This window comes from Otolemur garnettii, unplaced genomic scaffold (genome assembly GCF_000181295.1).
Source record: "Otolemur garnettii isolate 467f Iridium unplaced genomic scaffold, OtoGar3 scaffold00219, whole genome shotgun sequence".
In the NCBI taxonomy this organism is placed as follows: domain Eukaryota; kingdom Metazoa; phylum Chordata; class Mammalia; order Primates; family Galagidae; genus Otolemur; species Otolemur garnettii.
Window position 1 is genome coordinate 1,725,254 of NW_003852614.1, and position 10,324 is coordinate 1,735,577.

The 10,324-nt window shown below is 43.0% G+C and overlaps 1 protein-coding gene across 1 annotated transcript; it reads right to left on the reverse strand.

The window, feature by feature from the left end:
* Positions 1-979: 979 nt before the first annotated feature.
* On the reverse strand, positions 980-6,600 carry AWAT1 (acyl-CoA wax alcohol acyltransferase 1). The gene is made up of 7 exons (XM_003801766.1): positions 6,490-6,600; positions 5,474-5,581; positions 5,147-5,217; positions 4,113-4,317; positions 3,287-3,458; positions 1,552-1,751; positions 980-1,356 (listed from the first exon to the last, which is right to left on the reverse strand). Exons 1-7 carry the CDS (start codon positions 6,563-6,565, stop codon positions 1,202-1,204), a joined length of 987 nt encoding a protein of 328 aa, XP_003801814.1. The 5' UTR covers positions 6,566-6,600; the 3' UTR covers positions 980-1,201.
* Between the last annotated feature and the right edge of the window lie 3,724 nt (positions 6,601-10,324).

Consider the following 10,324-nt stretch of genomic DNA (forward strand, 5'->3'; position numbering starts at 1 on the left):
AGTTCTGTGAAATCTTATAGTTCTGTAAGAGCTGGAATAGTATCTCCTGCTTGATTCAAACTGGCCAATGAAAAGGGTACCTATGGGTTGGAACTTTTTGACTGTCAATAAAAAGAGAACGACCAAGCCAGTGGAGGAGCATGGCCATTTGGAATTCTTCTATGCCGTAAGCTCCTGGCTGGTGAATAAAGCCCTTCCTCTTATAAACATGATGTTTGGGTGCTCTTTTTCTCCCTTGGGCCTTGTCTTCCTGCAACAAGGTGACCTATGGGAAATGCCTATGCCAACTGAAAAATGATTTTGAGTAAAATACCTTTTAGTTTTCGTACCTTTTATCTGTCAGGAAGGCATAACACAAACCTTTCTATTTGAGGACATCAGATTATGACACAAACATTTATATATACATAAATGTTTATAGCAACAACATAGCTAAAAAGCAGAAACAACCCAAATGGCCATCAGCTGACGAATTGATGAACAGAATACAATGAAGTATTATTTAACCATAAAAAGGAATGAAACACTGATACACAACAATATGGCTGAGCCTTGAAAACATTATGCTAAGAGGAAGCCAGTCACAAAAGACCATGTATTATAGGATTCCATTTATATGAATGTTCACAATTGACAAATCCATAGAGACATAAAGTAGATCAGTCATTCCTCAGAGGCTAGGGGAAAGGGGAGAAGGGCAATGAATGCTAATGTGTACTGAGTTTCTTGGGGGAAGAGGGTGCTAAAAACATTCCAAAATAGATATTGGTGGTGGTTGCACAACTTTGTGAATGTTCTACACACTATTGAATTTTACATTTTAAATGTGTTAAATTTATGGTATGCACATTATATCTCAATTTTAAAGTTGTATTAAGACTAACAAACAAACAAACAACAACAACAACAACAACAAAAAACAGACAAAATGGCCTGGCTATTATCTGAGTCCTTCAGGAGTCCTTTAGGACCTGGGGTGTCAGGCTCAAAGAAGAAAGCTAGGAGGGCCCCCCTTTGAGGAATGACTGAGTAAAGCTTCTCAGGGAGAACTTCTGCAAGGGCTGTGTGGCAAGGAGGCAAAGAAGGAGTTCCTAATGCTCTGCCCTACCACACACAGCCTCCCTTATTTCCTGTCCTCTCTCAGGCCTCTCTTCAGTTAGTAGCAGGCACTCTTGTGCTTTTGGGCATGCGGTCCCTTCAATCACAGGAAAAGCAGCTTTTGGGTCTCTGAGCAGCCATACTGGGTCTTATGCTGCTCAAATAGTTTGTACAGAGCATCCATATAGAGCACATGGTATTTATCCACCATCTCCTGGCTTGGGTTTTCAACTTTGGGCAGTGGCAGGGGCTCCCCGACTGCCAAGAGATATGAGAAAAGAAAAGGGGAAGATGTTAGGTGTTCCTCTTCCTTTAACCTACTTCTCCGTCCCTGGGCCTGACCCTCTTGCACCCCAAGTCAGCTCCCACCTTCTGGCCTTCTGCTGCTCTCTTCTTATCTGGGGTTGAGATTGAGAAAGCTGAGGTGGCCTTGAGGCTGAAAGCAACACTCACCTACAGTGACAATAGGTCGGGAGTATGGTAGGAGCCCAATGGCATGTTTGCGGAAACTTCGTCCATAGAAGACACAAAAGTAGAAACCAAAGATACGGCGGAAGCAGCTCTGGAACTTGTACATCCTGCTGTCCTTATGGAACAGCACCTGCTCATATACCTCAGTTTCTCCAAAAGTGAAGGTGGGGACCAGATAAGCCCTGTAGGAAAATGCTGATTTATTTCTCAACACAGGGTAGGATGGGACCCACCCTGGAAAAACATTTATTTGCTGTCAGGCTCCCATCTACAGTATTTTGTTAAAATCCTGGCACGTAGTATAAAGCATTTCTTTTTGTTCTGAACCGGGATCCCCTATTTAGTGTCTCTTGTCCTGAAATTTTCAAGGCCAGTGAGAGTGCTATTTCTGGGCCAGGATTATAAGGGCAAGATAAAGGGGTGCATGGAGGGAAAAGGAGTTAGGCAGAGATCCCCAGAGATGCACACCATGGAATGTTTCCATGAGGTGCCAAGGAAAGGAATATATGACCATGTTTCTGTTAGTAGAAAGCATAGGGAAGGTGATACTTTTGTGTAGATGCACATCCTGTATATGATATGCCCTTCACCCAAGGGCGTTGTACACAAGTTGTTCTGTCTTTGGGTCGTGAGATTAGAGCAAAGTTGTCTTCCTTCCACAGACCTTGTAAATCCACCATGAATAGTGCCCTAGGTCGAGAGTCAGGTTCCTTAAGTTCTTGAATGAGAGAAAAGAAAACACAGTCTCTCTTATACAAATCATTGAGTTGCTAGTAATAATCTCTCAGCACTGTGATATACCATGTATATTATCTTTCTGATTCCTCACAGCGAAGACAGTGGAGGACACAGTGGGGAATGCAGAAGCCCAGGTTCAGAATAGGGAGGTCGCTCAGAAAGTCAGTGAGTGGCAGTGCCTGGACTAGAACCTAGGACTCTTCCTTTCCAGTTCAGAGCTCTCTCCCCTGCATTATGCTCCAAACTAAAGAACAGGCTCCTCAGTTAAGGTCCTTAGAAAAAAATTCTCCCCTCTTCCCTGAGTCTGCAGTGAGACAATTGTCCCTGTGTCCAGTGAACTGGCCTGCTGATCTGATGGGTCACTCTACAGATTCAGCCTGCTCTTTACCTCCAAGTCAGATCAACATTTATTGATCTCTTCCTGCATACCAGGGACATGATAAATGTTTTTATTATGATAATTTATCCCTGATAAATGTGGATAAATTCATTTAAGCCTATGGAGTAGGGATAATTACTAGTGGCTACATTATGAAGATGAAAAACACCAAGGCTCAGAATGGTTAAGTGATCCATCTCAGAGTACATGGAGTCACAGAGCCAGGATTTTAAATCAGATCCCTGACTCCAGATCCTGCACACACACTCATTATACTGTACTGCCACTTGCACTTGTTATTAACAGGTGTAGATATCAGTACTGATAGAGACAATGTGGACATCATCTATATGCTAGGGCAGCCCTAGTCCAGTCCCCCATGATATTGAACCTGGATTTATGGTTTGGCTTCCTGGGAACTAGTTCAGCTAGCTCAGAAGTAGTGGATGACAAAAAACTTTTAAACTCTATACCCATCACTCCTACTCAGTAGTAAGTTCCTTGAGGTCAAGAATTGGGTCTGATTCATTCATCCTGGCATTACATACAGGGTCATGCTGCTCAGAGGCCACCTACTTCCTCTCTGGGAAGAATACCTACCCATGCTGGAGGGCTGTGCGCACAAACCCCTTGCGCTTCTGGAGGATAAGTGTGGTAGTGTTGGGCACACTTTGCAGGGCCTCTCCCACACCTCCCACTACAATGCCCACGAGGTTGCCAGTGCCATGGCTCAGCAGGTAGTTGATGGCTGGCTGGCTCACAGAGCACACACCTGAATGAGAATCAAGGAGCAAAATGATCAGGAGAGGAGAAAGTGGCTAAGAGGCAACACCCTCCTTTCTGCTCTTCACTGGCTTCTTTGTATGCCCTCTGTTCTCATGGGTGCTAAGAAGAGGCGCTCAATGAGATGGGACTGAAGAGTGTGATGAAGAGAAGATTATTCACGTTGGGGCAATATTTCTACCTTGTAGGAGGCACTGAGTTGAAACTAGAGCAGGAAAGTTTTCAGTGAGATAACCAGAAGGACCTTCTGAATCCCAGCTATAATCCTACCCTTTCCCAATGATAGTAACATCTATTATTTATTGAGCACCTAGGCTGTGTGTGGAAGGTAGGCATTATGTTGAATGCTTTACTTGCATTACCTCATGTAGTCATCACACCATGTCTGAGGCTGGACTATTATCATCAGCACTGCTGTACAGACAAGGACACTGAGGCTAGTTTGCTCAAGATCACACAGCAAGTGGCAGAGCCATGATTCAAACCCAGCCAGTTTAGCATCAGAACATATGTTTCTGACTACTATGTTATGATGGCACAGGGTTGGGTTAGGGAGGAGGTGACAAGGCTTAAAAGGATGCATTTCTAAGCATTCCAAGCAGAGAAATGGACCAGAAGCTTCAGTAAATACAGTTAGAAACACCTTTGGCCATGAGGTAATCCCTAATAAGTGGGATCTTGAAGAACCAGGACAGCGTAGCCAAGTGAGGAGTGATGCCTGGGAAGGTCTTTGAGAAGCCTGTGGCCTCAGTGCAGAAGTTGCAGAAGGCGCCAAAGGTCAGGAGGCCATGAGGGTGAACCCCCATGAGGTAGTTGTGCTCTGGTGACAGGTCTTTAGTCTTCAGGATCTGCAGCCATGGGGAGAAATGCCAGAGGTGGTGGAATGAGATTATATGGGGAAGCAAGAATGATGACAGATACTTCATGGATTAGGATGTTCTCTAAGGCAGAGCTTTCCAATAGACAAACCATGAGTGGGTTTCAGGAGGCTGAGATTGGTCTCCTCAACCCTTGGCAATAAGGTAGGATCTGGGACAGCTACTGGTGGGCCTCCTGCTTGTAGCTGCAGGTTGTCTCGGCAATCTATGTCGTATGCTTCATCCAAGTTATCATTTTTTATGAGCACTTTTATGTGAAAATGATTGAGAAGTGCTGCTCTAAAAATCAGGGCAGTGTTTGTTGTCTACTCCAAAGAGGATCAGCATAGAAATACAGTTCTGGAACCTCTTTCTGGTATTATTACCCAACTTCTAGTTGCCTAAGTTAACTTTTATGGAACTTGAAAAACCCTTCTTAGCCATCATCATGTCTGTGAAGCATTTTCTTATCCCCCATCTGAACTATTTCTGTACCTTGTACCAAACTATAATTATATACTTGTTTATCCTTCCCATTAGAAATGAGCTTCTTGTTGGAAGAAAATCATGTCCTATTTACTGCCCTGTACCCCTAGTGTGTTTCAGAGTAGACTTACTGCCAGTGTTTCTGAACTGAACCAAATTTACCTCTGCCTGTGTCATCTGGTAGGTCATTCCAAGGGTATCCAAAGTATCCTAGCAGACTATAGAGTACTCAGAAGAAATGTTAGCTCCTCTTCCTGATAGACAACTCTAGTTATTTGGCATAAATACCTAGTATTGGGGGAACTGTGAGGAACATTGAGGAAGAGATGCTTACCGTAATGGGGAAATAGTCTCTGATGCAGGTCCAGACATACCAGTTCCTTACCCAGGCTGAACGCCTGCCACCTGAGACAAAAATACCAGCAGGAGATGATGTCAGTGTGCTACCTCATACCTCCTACCAACTGCTGCTTTTCTAGCAACATAGAGAGACTATGGCTTTGCTACAGATGTAGGAAGGGAAAAGACCCTGGGATGGTCCTGTCTGGTCCACTCTTGTGGCTCTGAGAACTTGGAAAAGGGGCCCTGTGGCATGGTGAGTGGGACTCCCTTGTTGCAGGTTAAGGTGCAGTATTTTTCTTTGTAGGTCCATGAGTCTTACCTTGCTCTGGGGTCTTCCAGTCCAGGAAAAACCAGATAAAGTATAGTGCTGGTAGAGGCCACAGAGATGTAAACAGCAGGTAAATGAATAATGGCTGCAAGATCCAAACTGACAAGGGATCAGGTCAGACCAAATTTGTGCTGCCAGTAGAACTTGACCATGTCCAGTCCCATTAAGAGCCCTCGTAATACCCAAGCCTCTTGTTCTGGCCCTTAGCACAATCCAGATGCTGTCCATCCATCACACACACCCACTTATCCTTCAAAAATTTTCTGTATCATCTATCATCCATATGCCCTATTTCTTTGCCTGTCATTCCTGTCCACTTTCCTCCCTATCCAGACATCATCCTTCTACTCCTGCTCTCTGCTTGCCACCAGCTTTTTTTCCTCCTGTCCCCATTTGACCACCCTATTTTTTCCTTTATCTCCTGTCTCCCCCCCATCCATCATCTCTGAACCCTTGTTAAGCCACTAACCCATTCTCCCTTGCCCCTATGATAACCATATCTTCCTACAGTCTGCCTATCCATAATCCATATCCCTTTATATTTCCTATTCACCATTGTCCTCTTTCCCACCCATCATACTTTCCACTGCCTTTGTCTTTCCCCGTGCTACCATGATCCTTTTCCCAGAGTGGACAACCCTGTAGTTTAAATACAGGCTATACTTCTCTAAGTCTGGAATATTAATTTTTCCTTTGTCCCACTCCCCAAGATAATAAAGGAGCATTCCCTGGGCCTCACTTTTCCCTCTCTGTAGGAAGTGGCTAAAATTAACTATACCTACTCATATCCATCATGACCCACTTCCACTCCCCCTGCCTATTCTCACTGTGCCCTAGGGCTCTATCTCTTCCTTCTCCAGGGCACTCATGGAACCTGAGACTCTGGTTTTGCTCTCTCATACCATCTCAGATGATCAAAAGGCGAGAGAGGAGATTTCCCATGACTATAAAAATCACCCCAGATCTGTCTCTGACTTCTTGCTGTGGACTTTTGGGTTGGTACTCACAGATGGCAAGGTAGCTCAAAGGCCATTGCAGAAGCATCAAACTGTGGAAATGTTTAGGTTGCTTGGAACGAGGCATGATGCCCAGGAGCCTGAGGGAGGCAAAGATCCCAGAACAGTGTTCCAACCAAAGGCACTAGTCTCTGGAAGCTCACTGAATAGTGAACACATATGAATGACTATGAGGAGTTTTCACTTGCCCTCTCCCCCACCCCCCACCCACTGAAGGGCAGGCTCTGAGGTGCAAGGACTGCCCTATCAGTTTTGGCCCAGCCCACTTACCCTTTGACTGTCTTTCATTTGGACATCAGGATGGAGAAAGTTGAGAATGATTGCCATTCAGTTTGAATGACACAGAGACCCAAAGAAGGGAAAACACGTTTCACAGATTACTCATAGACTATAGGGTCTATGATCTAAGGGGGATGACTGATTAGAAGGAAGTTGTAGAGATTTATAGGGTGGGGAACACCTGGGATTAGATCTCTGTTGAAGCCACCTGGTTTGGGGCTTTTTATTATAAAAATTTCCAAAGACAAAACTAGAGAATGCAAGAAATTTTTATCTTCATGTTCATCTTCAATAGCTATTAACATTTTGCAATACTAGTTTCATCTGAATTTCCCCACCCTTTTTTTCTTGGAGTATTTAAAAACAATTTTTAGGCTCGGCACCTATAGCTCAACCGGCTAAGGCGCCAGCCATGTACACCTAAGGTGGCAGGTTCGAATCCCCAGCCCGGACCCGCCAAACAACAATGACGGTTGCAACCAAAAAAAAAAAAAAATAGCCGGGCGTTGTGGCGGGCGCCTGTGGTCCCAGCTACTTGGGAGACGGAGGCAGGAGACTCGCTTGAGCCCAGGAGTTGGAGGTTGCTGTGAGCTGTAATGCCACGGCACTCTGCTCAGGGGGACAGCTTGCGGCTCTATCTCCAAAAAAAAAAAAAACAAAAAACAATTTTTAGATAGCCTATTATTTCACCCCTAAATATGTCACTATGAGTCTACAAAAAATACAATATTTTCTTCCATAACAATAACACTATCATCCTAACAAATTTAATAATTCTGTAACAATATCTAATACTCACTTCATATTCAATTTTTTTTTTTTTTAGAGAGATAAAGCCTCACTGTATTGCCCTTGGTAGAGTGCTGTGGCGTCACAGCTCACAGCAACCTCCAACTCCTGGGCTTAGGCAATTCTCTTGCCTCAGCCTCCTAAGTAGTTGGGATTACAGGCACCTCACAATTCCCAGTTATTTTTTTGTTGCAGTTTGGCTGGGGCCAGGATCAGACCCACCATCCTTGGTATATGGGGCCAGCGCCCTACTCACTGAGCCACAGGTGCCACCTCATATTCAATTTTTTTATATGTAGTTAATTTGAATCAGATTCTAAAGAAGGTCCACTGACTATATTTGGATGTTATGTCTCTTAAGTCTCTCTCTCTCTCTTCTCCCCATATTAAAATAGAATCTAGATACAGGAAACCACTTAAAACAAATATATGGCTTCATTATTATAAGACAAACAGCTTGCAACTACTACTAGGTAAATTTTTCTACCCATCCTAGAACACTCTTCCATCTGCCCATTCCAATCACAACCCCTCTTTCTCCTCCATAAATAACCATTAGCCTGACATTTGGAGTCATCCTTTCCTTGCCTTTCTATGGTTTTCTCACCTGAATGTACTTTCCTAAGACTGTAGTTTAGTACTATTTATTTAAAAAATTGTTATGTCCTTTAAGTTTTCTCTTTTTATTTTTTTATTTTGGAATAATTTTAGATGCATAGCAGAGTTGCAGAGATAGTACAAAGAGTTTCCTGTACTTTCACTCAGCTTCCCTTTTATGTTAATATCTTATATAACCATGGTATATTTATCACAACTAAGCAACCAATATTAGTACATTTCTATTAACTAAAGTCCAGCCTTTATTGGATTGTACCATTTTTTCCGCCAATGTCCATTTTTTGTTCCAGCATCCCATTGGGATTCCATACTGCATTTAATTATCATGTCTCCTTTGTCTCCTCCAGTCTGTGACAATTTCTCAGTCTTTATTATTCTTTCATGATTTTGGCACTTTTGAAGAGTTTTGTCTGTTTTACTCTTTTTTGATCCCCAACCCCTTTCCTTTCCTCATGGAGATCCCACAGCATTTGACTTATAGAATTTCCCACAGTCTGGATTTTGCTTCTTTCATACTGATAGTACACTTCAGTACGTTCCTCCGTATTTCCCACAGATTTGCAGCTGGATTCAAAGACTAGATTCTTTTAGCAAGATCTTAATTTTTTAAAATATAGAACAATCTTCTTTCCTACCCTTCTTTTTTCCCCATGTGATTGACTTATTAAAACCTATTTTTTTCCAGAATAAGCCAGTCTTCCAGGTCTCACCAACAGGCTCTGCAAAGCCTTCATTCCTCTCTCTTACTCCTGTCTCTTATCTTGTTGTAAATTTATGCCCCTTAAAGTATATTGGGTTATATGTATATGGTTTTTGTTTTTTGCTTTTTCTACCTGAACATTATATACTTCTAAAGGAGTCAGGGCCATATCTTTTTTTTTGTCAATGTATCTACTTCTAGTGTCTGGAAAGTCCTAGGTCCTCAGTGTTAAGGGAATAATCAGTAAGTGTCTAAGTTTGAGGTCTGTGATCAGATGGCTTCTTACTATGGAGTCATATGTCTTGGGGGCTTGAGTGAGGGAAAAGAGGCTGTGAAGAACCAGAAGCCAGGTTTGGCACCTGTAGCTCAGCAGCTAGGGTGCCTGCTACATACACCAGAGCTGGCAGGTTTGAATCTAGCCCACATCTGCCAAACAATAATGACAACTATAACCAAAAAACAGCCAGGCATTGTGGCAGGCACCTGTAGTCCCAGCTACTTGGGAGGCTGAGGCAAGAAAATCACTTAAGCCCAAGAGTTTGGAGTTGATGTGAGCTGTGACACCACAGCACTCTACCCAGGGTGACAGCTTGAGACTGTCTCAAAAAACAAAACAAAACCAGAAAACACTACAAAAAGGTGGAAGAAAGAATGAGAGAAAGGAAGGCCAAGTGCTGACCTTTGAGGGAGTTTGGCAAAAAAGAAAGTTCTGAGTACTTTGCCGTTCCTGCCCCCAAGGCCCTCCCACTCCACATCTTTCTGCTGACTAGAAATCAGCCAGGCCCTAGAGCAAATGTTAGTACTCAGGTCTTGCAACACCACTGCCCTACTGATGTGTTGACATCCCTATAGTTGTAGGTGGAGACTCACCCCTGGCAATACAGGGGAGATTAGCACTCTGTCTTTTCCAAATAGGATATCCTGGACCTTTATCAACTTCCTTTCCACTTTCTCATCCTTAAATTGTCTTCTCCAGGAAGCGAGACTCCTGGGTTAACTTTTAATAATGTATGAATTCTCAGTTTTTCTCCTGTATTTCATCCTCCTTTGCTCCTGAAATAGAGGAGGTAGGTTGTTGAGAACACACTGAAGCTACAGAGAGTTGATCTGTATTTATATTTTCCTTTTTAGCACCAGATACTGATTGCCTTAGTATTTTAATATTTAAAATGCCATGGACCTCCACATAATAGCTGTGTCTTTAATGTCAATTGAGAAATATATAACAAACTCTAGCCACTATGTATATACATCATAACAGTATTTACATGCCTTAAAAAAAGCATGTTCTGCTAGCATATTATTTATTCATTGCAGACAATGCTTGGGCCAGGTTCAGAGTTCTTTTAATAACTAAGTTATTCCCCCACTCCTCAGCAGCTTGCTGCCTACACGTTGGTAAGAATGGCTTGTTTACTTTTATCAAAATGGAGATTGATT

Excerpts from the sequence above, each read along its gene's own strand:
- AWAT1 (XM_003801766.1), bottom strand. The coding sequence starts at position 6,565 with ATGCCTCGTTCCAAGCAACCTAAACATTTCCACAGTTTGATGCTTCTG. Across the intron at positions 5,582-6,489 it reads TTTGAGCTACCTTGCCATCT|TTTGGATCTTGCAGCCATTA; the intron begins GTGAGTACCAAC and ends ATCCCTTGTCAG. Across the intron at positions 1,357-1,551 it reads CCGACCTATTGTCACTGTAG|TCGGGGAGCCCCTGCCACTG; the intron begins GTGAGTGTTGCT and ends ATCTCTTGGCAG.